This window comes from Saimiri boliviensis, chromosome 5, assembly GCF_048565385.1.
Source record: "Saimiri boliviensis isolate mSaiBol1 chromosome 5, mSaiBol1.pri, whole genome shotgun sequence".
In the NCBI taxonomy this organism is placed as follows: Eukaryota; Metazoa; Chordata; class Mammalia; order Primates; family Cebidae; genus Saimiri; species Saimiri boliviensis.
Window position 1 is genome coordinate 11,078,715 of NC_133453.1, and position 16,799 is coordinate 11,095,513.

General features: G+C 36.7%; 1 protein-coding gene across 18 annotated transcripts in view; it reads right to left on the reverse strand.

Annotated features, from left to right (window-relative positions):
• The window catches only part of SP100 (SP100 nuclear antigen), a 116,408-nt gene extending 100,768 nt beyond the window's left edge, over positions 1-15,640 (reverse strand). For 16 of the 18 annotated variants that reach the window (XM_074398876.1, XM_074398871.1, XM_074398868.1 and 13 more), the window contains exons 1-2: positions 15,489-15,640; positions 13,178-13,252 (exon numbers count right to left, since the gene is read on the reverse strand). In XM_074398876.1, the coding sequence (XP_074254977.1) occupies positions 13,178-13,252; positions 15,489-15,520 (107 nt within the window). In that variant the 5' untranslated portion in view covers positions 15,521-15,640. The remainder of the gene's footprint in view (positions 1-13,177; positions 13,253-15,488) is intronic. The other 2 variants (XM_074398885.1, XM_074398873.1) reach the window with 2 other exon arrangements.
• Between the last annotated feature and the right edge of the window lie 1,159 nt (positions 15,641-16,799).

Consider the following 16,799-nt stretch of genomic DNA (forward strand, 5'->3'; position numbering starts at 1 on the left):
GGTCTTAGCCAATCTCAGAGCACAGGTAATGATCTGGCCTAACTAGAGATTTCAATAGTAAACTCTGCCTGTCCATGGATTGTCCAGAACTCCAGGTTGAACTGACTAGTGAAGGGCTTTTCTGCCAAAACAAACTTATAAAGGCTAGAAGAGGTTATTGCTTTTTCAAATGTGCAGACACCAATGTTAGCATACAAGGATCATAAAGAATCAGGAAAAAGCAATACCACTAAAATAAACTAATATGGTCTGATAACTGACTCTAAAGAAATGGAGATTTATAAACTTACTGACAAAGAATTCAGAATAATTCTCTTTAAAAATTCAGTTAACTGTAAGTAAACACAGTTAGACACCTCAACAAAATTAGAAAATATATAAACAAAATCATAATGCCAAAAAGGAACAGGAAACATTTTTAAAAAGCCAGAAATCCTAGATCTGAAAAATACAATGCCTGGGCTGAAAAATTTAATAGAGAGCTTTAACAGCTGACTCAATCAACCAGAAGAAAAACTTCGTGAATTCAGTGAACTCAATGATAGGTCATTTGATATTATTTACTCAGAGGAGCAAAAATAGCAAAGAATAAAAATGAGTTAAAAAAAATCCTAGTGGGATTTATGGGTCACCATTAAGTGAAACAACATACAAATCATGGGAATTACTGAAGGAGAAGAGAGAGAGAAAATGAAACAAAAAGTGCACAGCAAGAAAAGCACAACTCATTATGTATAAAGGAGACCTCATAAGACTAGCAGCAAATTTCTCAGCAGAAATCTCCTCTTCTCAGCCCAGGAGAGACTAGGATAATGTATTCAAAATGGTGAAATAATAGAAACCCTACTGACCTAGAATGTTATACCTGGTAAAGCTGTCCTTCAGAAGTGAAGGAGAAATACAGACCTTTCCAAACAAACAAAGTTGAAGGAGTTCATCATCGCTGTATCTGTCTTATAAGAAATGCAAGAGGTAGTGCTTAAAGCTGAAATGAGATGGTACTAATTAACAACATAACAATATATAAATATGCAAAATCTCATCAGTAAAGGTGAATATATAGTCAAAGTCAGAAATCTCTAATGTTGTAACAATTGTTTGCAAGTTCCTTTCAATTGTGGTATAAAAGTCAAAAAACAAACTATTAAAAGTTATTGTACCTATAGTAATTAATACATCTGGCTCCATGTCCCCACCCAAATCTCATGCTGAGTTGTAATCCTCAGTGTTGCAGGAGGGCCCTGGTGGGAGGGATTGGATCATGGGGGTGGATTTTCCCCTTACTGTTCATGTGATAGTGAGTTCTCATGAGATCTAGTTTAAAAGTGCATAGCCACTTCTCCCTTCACTCTCTTTCTCTCCTGTTGCCATGTGGAGATGTGCTTGTTTCCCCTTGGCCCTTCCACCATGATTGAAAGTGTTCTGAGGCCTCCCGAGCCATGCCCCTTGTAAAGCCTGTGGAACTGTGAGTCAAATTTAAACTGTTTTCTTTATAAATTACACAGTCTCAGGTAGTTGGGTTTTTTTGTTTGTTTGTTTGTTTTGTTTGTTTGTTTGTTTTTTGAGACAGAGTCTTGCTCTGTCACCCTGGCTGGAGTGCAGTGGTGCTATCTTGGCTCACTGCAACCTCTGCCACCCAGGTTCAAGTGATTCTCCTGGCAACCTTTGCCATCTGTGTTTAAGTGATTCTCCTGCCTCAGTCTCCCAAGTAGCTGGCACTACAGCCACATGCCACCATGCCTGGCTAATTTTTGTAATTTTTATAGAGTTAGGGTTTCACTATGTTGGCCAGGCTGGTCTTGAACTCCTGACCTCAGGTAATTCACCAGCCTCTGCCTCCCGAAGTGCTGGGATTACAGGTGTAAGCCACTGTGCCCAGCCCCAGGTAGTTCTTTATAGCAGTGTGAGAATTGACTAATAGAGTAATTTGTTGTTGGAGACAATATATAAAAGATATGTAAATTGTAACTGACTAAAATGTGAGAAAGGGGAGAAGTAAAAGTGTAGAATTTTGTATGTGATTAAAGTTGTTGGCTTAAAATAGGATAGTATAGTTAAAAGATATTTTATGTAAGCCTCATAGTAACCACAAAGTAGAAACCTGTAGTAGATAAATAAGATCAAGAGAAAGAAATAAAAGCATATCAATTTCAAAAGTCATCAAAATCACAAAAGAAGGCAACAAGAAAGAAAGAAAGAAAAAAAGTACTACAAATCAGTCAGAACACAATTAACGAAGTGGCAATAGTAAGAAGTGGATTAAATTCTCTAATTAAAAGAAATAAAGTGACTGAATGGATTAAAAAAACCCCACAAGATCAAACAATCTGCTGCATATAAGAGACTTGTTTTAGGCCTAGTGCAGTGGTTCACACCTATAATCCTAGAATTTCGGGAGGCCAAGGTAGATGGATCACTTGAGGTCAGTAGCTTGAGACAAGGCTGGCCAACATAGTGAATCCCCATCTCTACTAAAAATACAAAAATTAGCTGGGAGTGGTGGCAGGTACTTGTAATCCCAGCTACTTGGGAAGCTGAGGCAGGAGAATCACTTGAACTGGGAGGTGGAGGTTGCAGTAAGCTGAGACAGTGCCACTGTACTCCAACCTGGGCCACAGAGGAGACTCCACCAAAAACAAGAACAAAACAAAAAAAAAGAGAAAGAGACTTGTTTTAGCTCTAAGAACACAAATATGCTGAAGGTGAAGGAATGAAAAAAGATATTCCATGCAAAAAGTGACCAAAAGAAGGCAGGGGTGGTTATATTTATACCAAATGAAATATACATTAAGTAAAAAATGGCCACAAGAGATACAGAAGATCAATACATAATGATAAAGGGGACAGTTCATCAAGAGGATACAACAATTTTAAATATTTTTGCATACAACACTGGAACATCTAAATAAAGCAAATACTAACAGAACTGAGAAAAGAAAGAAACAGCAATACAATATTAGGAGGGGATTTTAATACTCTACCATCGATAATCATAGATCAATCAGACAGAAAGTCATAGGAAAACATTGATCTTGAACCAGACTTTAGATCAAATGGACCTAACAAACATATATGGAACATTTCATTCAATAGCAACAGAACACACATTCTACTCCAGTGTACATGAAACATTCTCCAGGAAAAAAATCATATGTTAGGCCACAAAAGAAGTCTTAACAAATTCAACACTGAAATCACGTCAAGTATCTTATCCGGACACAATATTATGAAACTAGAGATCCATAATAGGAAAAAACTTGAGGAATTAATAACTTCAGTAAACAAATATGTCAATAATGTAAGAACATTAATCAACACATTCCTGAATAACCAATAGGTCAAAGAAGAAGCCAAAAAGGTAACTTACAAATGTCCTGAGGCAAACAAAAATAAGAACACAACATAGCAAAACTTATGGAATGCAGCAAGAGCAGTTCTAAGAGGCAAGTTTATAGTATAAACACCTACATTGGAAAAAAATCTTAAACCATTTGGCTTTACACTTGATGAAGAAAGACAAGGTAAACCCAAAGTTAGCAACAGAGGGAGAAAACAATGTGGATTAGAGAAAAATTAAATAGGGAATATAAAAATAATAGAAAAGATCAACAAAACTCAGAATTGGTTCTTTGAAAAGATAAACAGAATTAACAAATTCTTAGCTAAATTAACCAAGTTAGTAATTTTTTTAACCAAGTTATAAAAGAGACAAGACACAAATAAATAAACTTATAAATGACAGAGGAAACATTACAACTGATAACATGATAATACAAAGAATCATGAGGCTGCTATGAGCAATTACACATCAACAAATTGGATAACCTAGAAGAAATAGATAAATTCCTAGAAATATACAATCTATCAAAACTGAATCCTGAAAAAACAGATAATCTGAATAGAACAATAGTGTGTAAAAACATTGAATAAGTAAACAACTTTCCATTAAAGAAAAAACATTGGCTATGTTAATGAATTCTACCAAACATTTAAGAAAAAATTAATACCAATTCTTCTCAACCTCTTCCAAAAAAAGTAAGAGCAAGGAACACTTCCAAACTCATTTGATGAGCATTACCTTGACACCTGTCAGATTAGGACACTAGAAGAAAAGAAAATTACAGGCCAATCCCGCTGATATACATAGATGCAACAATTCTCAACAAAATACTACCAAACAAAACCAAATTCGACAGTATGCTAAAACGATCACTTACCATGATCAATTGGGATTTATCCCTGGGATACAACGATGATGCAACATGTAAATCAGTAAATGTGATGTGCAACATTAACAGAGTGACGGATAAAAATTATATGAACATTTTAATAGATGCAGAAAAAGCATCTGAAAACTTCAACATACTTTCATGATAGAAAACGTTTAACAAATTAGATATAAATGAAATATACCTGAACACAATAAAGGCCATGTATGACAAGCCCACTGCTAGCATCAAATTCAATAATAAAAAACTGAAAGCTTTTTTTATAAGATGAAGAACAAGACAACAATGACCATTCTTGCCATATCTATTCAACACAGTACTGAAAGTCCTAGGCAGATTAATTGGGCAAGAAAAATGAATTAAGGGCATCTAAATCAGAAAGGAAGAAGTAAAATTGTTTCTGTTTCCAGATGACATGATCTTATATACAGAAATACCTATAAGACTCCACTAGTCTTAGATTCAGATTGATGGATATAAAGAAGTTGAATCATAAAAATAGTCAAACAGCAGTTGCCAAGGGCTGGGAAGTGGGGGGAATGAGGAAATGTTGGTTAAAGGGTACAGACTTTCAGTTATAAGATGGATAAGTTCTGGGTATTTAATGTGTAGTATAGAGACTATGGTTAACAATAATGTATTACATATTTGAACTTTGCTAAAAGAGTAGATTTTAAACGTTCTTATCGCACACATACAATGTTAACTATGTGACATGATGAATATATTAACTAGCTTGATTGTGGTAATCATTTCACAATATAAACATATATGAAATCATCATGTTGTATACCTTCAATTTATACAGTTATGTCAATTATACTTCAATAACACACACACACACACACACAAAAGATAATCACAACTAAATATTTTAACCTTAGGAGACTTTTAAATTCAAGCAATTATATAATGATCTGTGTTCCTAAAGTATTGGATTGTATTTACACATTTAGATGATTTCTGTATAACGACAAATGTGGCGGCATTACGTCCTTATTACCATAAAACTTCCCTGGGGAAACCTCCCACTCCCATCATGCACATGACACCACAGCAGTTTCAGATTAACCATATTTAGTTAAGAAAATACTGGCACCCCAATTGAGAACTGCCCACTCATTACCCAGCAAATCCCTCCACTCATCCCCCACCCCTTTTTTTTGGGATGGAGTTTCATTCTGTTGCCCAGGCTGGAGTGCAGTGGTAAGAACTCGGCTCATGACAATCTCCACCTCCTGAGCTCAAGCAATTCTCCCTGCCTCAGTCTTCCTAGTAGCTAGTATTACAGGTGCCCACTACCATGCGTGGCTAATTTTTCTTTTTTTTTTTAGTAGAGGTATGGTTTCACCATGTTGGTGAGGCTGGTCTGGAACTCCTGACCTGCCTCACTTCCCAAAGTGTTGGGATTACAAGTGTGAGCCACTGTGCCTGGCCAACCCTTCCCCTTATTATGGAATATTCCATGGCTTCATTATGCTTATTCATACAGCATGTGAGCCCTGGCCAGGTTGGGCATGGTTCATTCTTCTGAGGACACTTGCAATCCTCTCTTGAGTGTGTACTTGCTTTTGCTCGGCAATCAATCTTTTATACTGTCACTTTGGTCTGGCCTTCAAATTCTTTTATGGGGTGAAGCCAAGAACCTGTGCTAGCTTACTGGCAACACCATTATTGATACTGTCATTTTATAGGGAAGAAACAAGGCTTGCCCCACCTCCACATCTATACGGTGGCAGAGCTGGACTTCACACCATCCCTCTCCAATAGTCCTAGTGTTGATCTTCCCCTATCCTACCCTCTCTCCCATCTGGAGTTAGTTACTACACTCTTAATCATGGCACTATATTGCCTTTCAAATGTGGTGAAGCCTCAAAACTAACTATGCACTACGTCACAAAAGAAACAACAATAGACTCTCACAAATGGAGTTCCGAAGAAACACATTTTCTAACCACAATGTGATAGCTTCAGAGTAAACAACCAAAAGACAGGACGATTTCCCTGACTCGTTTCACTGAGAAATTGTAAAAGCTGCTTCCAAACACTTCTTAGGTTGACCAGGAAATCAAAATCAAAATAACATCTAGCTAAGAAATAAACTCCGATGAAAATACTATGCATTATAAAGGCCAAACATTTCCAAAGTGGCACAGAGGTGAGCATTCATGGCCTAAAATGCATTTATTAAAAAATAAGAAACTGACAAGTAAATTAAGTTTTAAGCCAAGGTATTAGAAACAGAATACAAAGTAATCCCCTCAAAGTAGAAGTAAATAATTAGGAAAGAAAATAAATAGAAAAATATAGTAAAGAAAAGCGAGATTTAATTAAATCTCAAACAGAAAATAAGAGCAGTAGGTCAATAAAACCAAAAGGTGGTTCATTGAAAAGACCAACAATATGGGAAGATTGATCAAGAAAACAAAGGAAAAGACAGTAATAAACAATGGTAGAAATAGGAAAAAGGATAGGTCTTCAGAGAAGGAAAGGATTAAAACTTTATAAAAGAAATTCCTATACAACTTTCTACTAATAAGAGACTCTAGGAAGATTATTCATTTTCAGGACAATATAAATGATCAAAGTTGGCTCAAAGGTCAGCATAAGAACTAAAAATAATAAGAGAAATGCCTAATATACTTCCAGAAGTACACTAATCTACTTTTTCCCCACAACTACACACACACACACACACACACACACACACACACACACACACACACACATCAGTTTCAAATAGTTTTATGGACAATTTTCTGCAATCTTTCAAGGAACAGATGATGTCTGTATTAAACAAATCATTCTAATATATATCTGTGCATATATACATATATGTATTCAAAGTTTCAATCACCCCCATTTATTTCATGAGGCTGCTACAGTTCTGCTATCAACGCTAGAGACAAATACAAAATAAGAACAAAAACTGTAGGCCAAAAAGCTGCTTATAAATACATGAGGTAAAATCCCATAATAAAATATAAGTAAATCCAACCCAGGAGTGGATGAAAAAGTCATATGACATGCCCATGTAGGTGTTATCTCAGGAATTCCAGGAAAGGTCACATTAGAGAACCAATCTATGCATTTGGTTAATTCTAGCAGGTTGACAGACCTGAATTCATCTGTGTTCCCTCTGAAATCCTATGAAACCACCTGTAAGAGAGAGTTAGAGGCAGAAAAGTAGCAAAGACCAGGGAATAGAAAAGGAAAGGACAAATGGAGATAATCAAACATTTTGGAAGATAGGTGCATATACGGTAGCTAATTTCAGAGAATGAAAGAATAAAAAACCTGATTACCTGTTTAAGGGAGGCTGACAAGGAGTAAGCCAGTGTACACTTTTGAACTTGGGAAGCTGTCATGAATTAGAGGAACTGTTCCTTCAGAAGATGAGTTGGAAAAGGAAAAATCAAAATGGGGCACAGTCAACAAGAGGCATTCCTTGAACAGAGCTCCTAATCAGATTTTTAGGGTCTTACTCTTAAATGTGAAAGAGTACCCAATGAACACGTGACGAATTCTTGCAGAACAAGCAAATAATGGAACAGGAGCTGGGAAAGAAACTTGGAAGAAACTAGTACTTAAAATAACCTTGGAAGAAACATAAAATTTAAAAAATTATCATCCTCATTAGTAGAGAGAAAATTTTGGATTTCTTGAAACAACAAGAAGACGCTATAAAAGATAAACAACTTTTTAAAACAGCTTTTGGAAATTAAAAATACAATGGTAGAAGTTTTTTAATCACTAGAAGGAATGAAGGTCCTCAGAAAATATCATAGAAGGTAGATTCAAGAAAAGAAGACATATAAGATTGTCAAGAAAAGGCAGGAAGTCTCCAGAGGATCAATCTAGGAAACCTAACATCCAACTAACAGGAATTCCAAAAGATAAAAGAGATAAAGCAGAAGGAAGAAAATAATCAAATATTACAAGCAAAATGATCAGAATTGACATAAAGTGGTTTCCATTTGAATGGGTCCTGGAGAGCAAAGCATAACAAATGAATTTAACACTCACACCAAGGCAAACCATCATGAGATTTTAGAATCAAGGGATTAAAGAGAAGAGCCAGAAAGTTTGAGAGAGGTGAAACAGTGACATAGAAAGACAAGATCAAGAATCAGAATGGCATCAAACTTCTTATTAGCAATGCCAGAAATTGCAAGACAGTTAACTAAATTAATTTCCAAACAATGCATTTATACTTACCAAATATTTATGCAGTTGTGAGGATTAAGGATAAAAATTTTTTTCAGACATGTACGATTAAAAAAATATGTATATACACACACAGATATATGCATATATATATATATATGTATATATACCTTCTATGAACTCTCAGTCAGGAGGTTATTGGGTAATGTGGTAAACCAACATGAGATAGCAAAGCATGAAAGAAGAATATATATAATCCACAAAACAAGACCGAACACAGGAGAGATGTCAAACTGCAGAAGGTCAGCCTTGGAAGCTGAAACTAACCAGAACTGATGGGATCAGGAGAATGAATAATTCCAGGAGGGTTTCTCCAAGAAAGGAAAATGGAATTGATAAATTACTCAATGTGCCTCACTGTACTGAGAAGAGTTTTAGAATTCTGTAGCGCGCTTGGGAAGAATTCATAATGAGGACACAAAAAATCCAAGCAAATATATGAGGGTAATACTTATTTTGAGGGGGATGTTGCACAGGAATGGCAACGTGATCATAATATAGTACATCACTTGATTACAAACAACATTTAAGTAGTCATCATAATGATAACGCTGATTACTGACAAACCTCCAACTGTGATGTATTATGAGAATGGACAGGGAATGAAGGAGTGTTATGGAAAAAGTCTAAATCTTCTTTTCTATTATGTGAACAGATTAATGTCTGAAACTTGAAAAATTACCAAAAGTTGTATCAGCATATCATTTTCAATTACAGAAGTAAATACAGAAGGAAGAGCCAAAAACTTAAAGATAATCCATGTGGGAAACTGGACACAGGCTGGGAAGACGGCAGAAGGAAGTACTTATGTTTTTAAAGGCCTTATTGACTGGTACTTTAAGCTATATAAATGTTTTATTTTGGTGAAATTAACAACTGAATTAATAAAATGTTTCAATATAATTTACTCTGGATAAACAGATTAAAACAGAAAAGTGATACAATTCTCAAAGATTCTGTAGTAGGCATTTTGATAAATATCCTATACACAGACCTGATTAAAAGAAATAACTAGTTCTCTCATTGTTCAACACCCACTTATCAGTGAGAATATGCAGTGTTTGGTTTTCTGTTTTTGTGTCAGTTTGCTGAGAATGATGGTTTCCAGCTTTATCCATGTCCTTGCAAAGGACATGAACTCATCCTTTTTTATGGCTGCATAGTATGCCATGGTGTATATATGTCACATTTTCTTTATCCAGTCTATCATTAATGGGCATTTGGGTTGGTTCCAAGTCTTTGCTATTGTGAACAGTCCCACAATAATCATACATGTGCCTGTGTCTTTATAATCAAATGATTTATAGTCCTTTGGATATATACCCAGTAATGGGATTGGGGAGGGGAACATCATACACTGGGAGCCTGTCAGGGGGTGCGGGAGGTAGAGGAGGGATGGCAGGAGGTGGGGGTTAGGGGAGAGATAGCATTAGGAGAAGTATCTAATGTAGATGACCAGGTGATGGATGCAGCAAATCACCATGGCACACATATACCTATGTAACAAGCCTGCATGTTCTGCACATGTACACCAGAACTTAAATTATAATAATAAAAAGAAATTAATAACTTTTAGTAAACCAGAGCCAGCGGAAAATGTCCTTAACTTGAAAAAAGGTGTCTATCAGAAAGCTTCAATTTAAATATTATAAGTATTCCCCCCCAACTCAGGAACAAAACTAAAATGCTTGTTTTTACTGTTACTATTCAGTATTACACTGGCAGTCCTGGCTAACACACTAAGGCAAAAGAGAAAGAGAAAATAAGATAGAAAAAGAAAAGAATAGGGGTATAAATTCTGAAAAAGAGCTGCTACTATTTTTGAAGATGTAATTATTTCTCGAGAAAAACATAAGACAGTATTAGGAGGGAGAAGACCACTTAGTAAGACTTTCATGCACAAGATCAGCGAGCTAAAATGAATAATTTCCCCAATGCCAGCAAGAAATACATAGACAATGTAAAAGGAAAATGAATTCCTGTTTATAAATACAAGTTTTAAATGCCTAGCACTAAAGTGACCCAATAAAGTCCCAAGTTCAAAGAATCATGAATAAATGGAGAGATATACTATGTTTCTAATTGGGGTCATTCTGAATTTCTTTTAAAACACAAATTCTTCCTAAATTTATCTGTGCATTTAGTGTCTCCCAATTGAATCCCAGTAAGGTAGATTACAGAACACTGCTCATGGTGAAACCCCATCTTAGAAAAATAAAAATTAAAAAAATAAAAAATTGCCCAAGACAGTTTATAGGAACACTAAAATATCTGAAAAATCACCAAAATGTTTATGAACAGTAAATAAACTAATTGTAGCGTATTTATATCACCTTACAATGTAGAGCAATAAATGTGGATAAAGCACAACTATAGGCAACAACAGAGATCAATTTCACAATGTTGAGTAAAATAAGATGACCAAGAAAAAAAAATCACAGTAACTAAAACATTTCAATATTGAAACAAGAATGAAAAATAGAATGATGGATTAAAACAAGGGTAACCAATGCAAATTCATACATAGAATTTAATAAACTGGTTCCCTTTTATCCACAGGGGATGCTTCCAAGATCCCCAGTGGATGCTTGAAATCGTAGATACTACCAAACTCTGTATATACTATGTTTTCCCCTACCTATACATAAATTAGGCACAATAGGAGATTAACAATATCTAATAATAAAGTAGATCAACTATCACAATGTACTGTAATAAAAATTATGTAAATGTGGTCTCTTTTTCTCTCTCAAAACATCATACTGTAGACATCACCAACCTCAGCATATGATTTTTTTTCTTTCAGGAAATTTCACATTTTCACCTAAAGGAAGCACTTGACGGTTTCTCTTTGGCATGTCTGAATTGCCAGCATCAATCCTCTTGTGCTTTGGGGCCACTATTGACTAAAATATAAGAGTTCCTTGAACACAAACTCTGTTATGCCAGGACAGTCAATCTGATCACCAGGACAGCTACTCAGTGACTTATGGGCCATTAGTGTCTACATTGTGGATACCCTAGATAAAGGGATGGTTCACATACTGGGTGGGCTGGAGAGGGACAGCATGAGATTTCATCACACTTCTCAGAATGGGAAGTATCTTAAAACTCATGAATTGTTTATTTCTGGAATTTTCCATTTAATGTTTTGGACCAAGTTTTACTACAAGTAACTGAAACCTCAGAAAGTAAAACTGTTGATAAGGGAGGGCTACAATAGTTAACAACAGCATAAAAAGATCAAATATCTATGAAGGAATCTAGCAGAAGTACAAAGCCTTCAGAGAGAAAAATACAAAGTTTAATAGAAAATATTTTTAAAGTAATAATATACACAAACCATATCCACTAGATGGAAGTTGTAATATTGTAAAAACATCTGTTCTCTTCAAATTGATTTATAGATTGAGTGCAGTTCCACACAAAATTCCAACATCTTGACAAGTGAATTTGGGAACACAAAAGTCCAAGACGTTTTGGAGGAAGAGGAAGAGATTTGCTCCCTCATTAGGTCAAGAGTTCCCAGGAAGCTGTCGTCACTATGGCAGTGTGGCACTGGCATCAGGAGGGGCTGTCACAGGCCAAGGGCAGAGAAGAGAGAACACAGCAGCACACCCTGCCTCTATACTCCCAAAAAGGGTAGCACTGTGAATCAGTGGGGAAAAGGATCATTTAATCAATTAATGGTGTCCTCAGAAAGATTGGTAAGAATCAAAACAAAGACTGCAAACTGTAGCTCATACAAAAAACAATTTGACCTCAGATAAAACAGGAAATGTAAAAAAAAAAACACACAAGTTCACCCAGATTATGACTAAGCAAGTGGGAAGTTTGGGGTGAGCTGCTGGGGTTAAGCCTGGCTAGAGGAGCTGTAAAACTGCCACAGGCACACGGAACACAAGATCAGACAGAATCAGTCGGAAGAATAACTCAGAGACGACCAGGAGACTATCCCAAAGTTCTTAACAGCACATGCACACCTAAATAAAGCAAGACTGTGAAGACTGAATGACAAGGGGTCATGGAGCTTGCAGACGCGTAGAAACAAATTAAGATCCCTCCTCAAAAATAAATGCTATCAATTTTTTAAAAATTCAAAATGACAAGAAACAAGAAAGCTACTAAAAGGTAAATAATTGTCATGGAGGGACGTTTGAGACAACTATGATGAACACAAAGTAAAAAATTGAAAAGGTGAAAGCACCAGGAGGCAAATAAAAGCTGTGAGAGCTAAAGTGACTCCAATGTAAGAATATTTTTGTTTAAAAATTTAAAAAGTGTTGAAAGATATTAGAGAAGGAACTCTTCCTTGAATATCGGTAGCAGTGAATCTGCCACCTTAACACAGGATCAACTGTGAAGACTGACATTGCCCACGGAGTGTGCCAGTGTGACTTCGTTCATAACGAACGTGCATCTACCTTAAAAAATCCGTATCACAAGAAGTTTATACATAAAATTTTAAGCTTTAATAAGATAAAAGTCACCATACACAAAGGTAATGGACAAGAAAAGTATATTTATACTTACAGAATATTTAGTGAATTCTCCCATATCATGAAAAAGAAGGACAAATAACTCAATCACATTGGCAAAAAATAAACAAGCAATTTATAGAAGAGGGAATTTAAATGGCCAAGAAACATGAAAAGCTGTTAAATGTTCCACATCATAAGGAAAATACAAATTAAAACAAAATGTAACTCTTCATTCATCACCTTTGCAAACTGTGGCTGTTTGTAGGAAGATGGTTCATCTCAATTGCTAGTGGTGAAATACATTCATTCAGCCTCCTAGAAAGACAATTTGGCAGGACCTATAAACAAGTCTATGCAACAATCTTGCATGTTCTTCACATGTACCCCAAAACCTAAAATGCAATAAAATATTAAAAAAAAAAAAAGAAAAAACAGTACATATACACAATGGAATACTATTTGGCCATAAAAAAGAATGAGATCCTGACATTTGCAACAACATGGATGGAACTGGAGAAATAAGCCAGGCACAGAAAGGCAAACTTCACATGTTCTCACTTCCTTGTGGGAGCTAGAAATCAAAACAACTGAGCTTATGGAAATAGAGGGTAGAAGGATGGTAACCAGGGACTGGGAAGGGTAGTCGAGGAAGGGGAAGTAGAAATGGTAATGGGTGCAAAAATACAGTTAGATGGAATGAGGAAGACCTCGAATTCGATGGTACAACATGGTGACTGTAATTGACAATAATTTACTGTACATTTTAAAGTAACTAAAAGAGTATAAGTGGGATGTTTGTAACATAAAGAAAGAATAAATACTTGAGGTGATGATAACCCATTTACCCTGATGGGATTATTATACATTGTATGCCTGTATCAAAGTATTTCATATACCATATAAATATATATACCTGCTATGTACCAACATAAATAAATAATTTTGAAAAAGAAAACAAGTATATAACTGGACCTTTTGCCTCAACAATTCCATTTTCTAAGGTTTAGAGACAAGATAAATACTTGCATACATGTAAAAACCCAAAAAGAAATATATAATCATTGTTATGATAGTTTATTGGTCAATGTGAACAATTTAAAACAACTTAAGTGTCCAACAATTGGGGAACAAATAATTATGATATATCAATTCTATGGAATGGGATGTATAAAAAGAATGAGGCAGATCTATATGTATTAAGGTTAAAAGATCTCCAAGTTTTCCACTATTAAAATAAGTAAAAATGCAAAATGCAGAATAACACATGCAATGTAATTTATTACAAAACAAGGATACAAATTATGTATTTACAAAAAATGCATTTTATATATAAATATATATAAATATAATATATATATAAATAAATATATTTATATATATAAAGTGCATTTTTTGTAAATACATAATTTATATATATATAAATGCATAGAAAAATATTTAAAAAGCTATGCCCAAGAATCTTCGCAGGACTAGGAAGGGAAGCTACAAGGGTGGGTGAGTGATAAAGATTTATTTATTGTATATAAATAAATTGTATATATGTTATTATTGTATATATGATAATGTAATTTATTACAAAACAAGGATACAAATTATGTATTTACAAAAAATGCATTATCTATATATATAAAATGTATTTTTTGTAAATACATAATTTGTATATATATATATATAAATGCATAGAAAAATATTTAAAAAGCTATGCCCAAGACTCTTCACAGGACTAGGAAGGGAAGCTACAAGGGTGGGTGAGTGCTAAAGATAACTTTTTCCCTTAATTTACTTCTCTACTGTTTTAAATTTTATGAACAATAATGTATAGTGTATTTCTTCTGTATTAAAAAATTTAGAAGATTAAGTAATGTTATTTTGGAACTCGTTACTAGAGAAAAGATAGGATTTCCTTCTCTTCTCTGGTCAGAGGTATCCCCCATCTTGGAACAGGATATTGAAGTAAAAATTAACATATTTAGCCTTTTACCGTCCTGGTCTGTTTTCTTCCTTTTCCTTATTTTGATCAAGGTTGATCAAAGAACTCAGACTCTGAGCCAGTCATGGGAATAGCCAACAGAGGCCCCTTGCCAGGACAGGTGAGACCACAGCATCCAGTGTTTAAAAGTAAGCCAGGTGTTTACCCTGGAGTGTTTATTTTCTAAACTACCTTTATTTGACATGACATATGTGAAGGCAGAGGAAGGCCAAGGGATGTGAAAAGGTCCAGAGATCATGAGGAAACAGTTAATCCCAGCCGCAAACGACTGCTATGTTCAGAGTGTCCTGGCCAGCTGAGCAGCAGTTTCACAATAAGAAAGTCACATGTGTTACGGCAAGCTGGACTCACACCAACAGCTGTCCTGCTCCCGTTTTAAAAATCTGATTTCCTCATTATCTTCTCTTTCATTTCATTCTATCACATCACATCACATACCTATGTTCTTGGAAAGAAGGATTAAACTAAAGTGAAGCCTTAGACACAAACAGAACAAACGGCCTGAGGAGAGCTGCAATATAGCCAGAGATAAAGGTTAAAGGAAAGGAGGTAAAGACTCACCCGGTGCTCAGGTCGCTGCCCCCGTCTGCCATCTTCCCACCCTAGGCGCTCCCTGGGCCTCAAAACCTGGCCTCTGAGACCCTCGGTCAGCCCAGCTTGCCTGGAGTGTGGCTGCTCAGGCCCCAAGCAGGAAGTCGGCCGACAGACTGAGAGAGGGCTCCGCCCAAATGGGGAAAAGAGAAGTGAAAGTATTTATTTAACCTCCTGCATGGCTGCAGATGCTGTGTTTCTCCTCCTTTCTCACTCCAAGGGGTTCTCAGCTTTTCTGAAATGTGGCAGAGGGTTGCAGGAGAGGCCTGACAGGCGGCAAGACGTGCAGGACCAGGGAAGGAGGGCCCGGGGGACGAGCAGGGCCAGCTCCCGGAGCCCACTAGTTTGTGCAATGGATAGCAAACAAATGTGCTTGAAACAAAAGTGTCCTTAGCTGCTCTGCCTTCTAAGAGGGGGCATAGTTTACATGGGAGTTGGGGGTGGGGTGGGGGAGACTCCATGTTTGCTCCATCCCCTTGCTGAGATGGCTGGGGATGGGGGCTGGAGGGTGGGAGGGAAAACCGGAAACTTCAAATCTTCTCTCAGGCCCATGGGAGAGCTTGGACTGGACTAAGGTAGGTCCTGACAATGCTCGCCCGTATAACCTGGGGAGAGTGTTCTTAGCCTTCCAGGAAATCAGCCAGAGGTAAGAGAGAACTTTCCACGCCCCTGGGACCAGAGGCTGGAGCCAGCGTGGTAAGAAAGGCGAACATTCTAGGTGCAAGGGGTTAAGGAATCTTGACTATGGAGCCGCCTTGCAACAGCCAGGGGTGAAGAGACCTCTGAGCTTCGGAGAAGTCGCTGGAATCTTGAGAGAACAAAGGTTTCTCATTGGAGGAGGATGGAGGTTGGAACCCCGATGATCTAGACATGGAAGGGCAGGGTGACTCCAGCTGGGGGTTCTATCTGCGCCTGGATTTTCCATTTAGATTCTGGTTCCTCATTCCTCAAACAACAAGAAGTGACCTAGAAGACCCACTCTACGTCAGTATAAAGTCACAGGGAAAGAAACAGAAGCGAAGGGCATGTGAGAATGGGACCACAGGACACACTAGGGACCAGAACTCCAGGCAAAGCCATGGGGCAGAGACAGGGAGGCAGCTGGAGGCCTGGGGGCGCTGGAATCCAGGGCCTGAGGTGAGCAGAGGGTGGAAGCCGGGGAGGATTCAGGGGCCAGAGGGGATGGTGCTTCAGAGCCATGTTTTCCAAATTGCATTCTGCTGAATCCAACTTCTTCCAGCTGTGAATAAGGATGCTTGTCCAGGTACATTTGAAAATCTG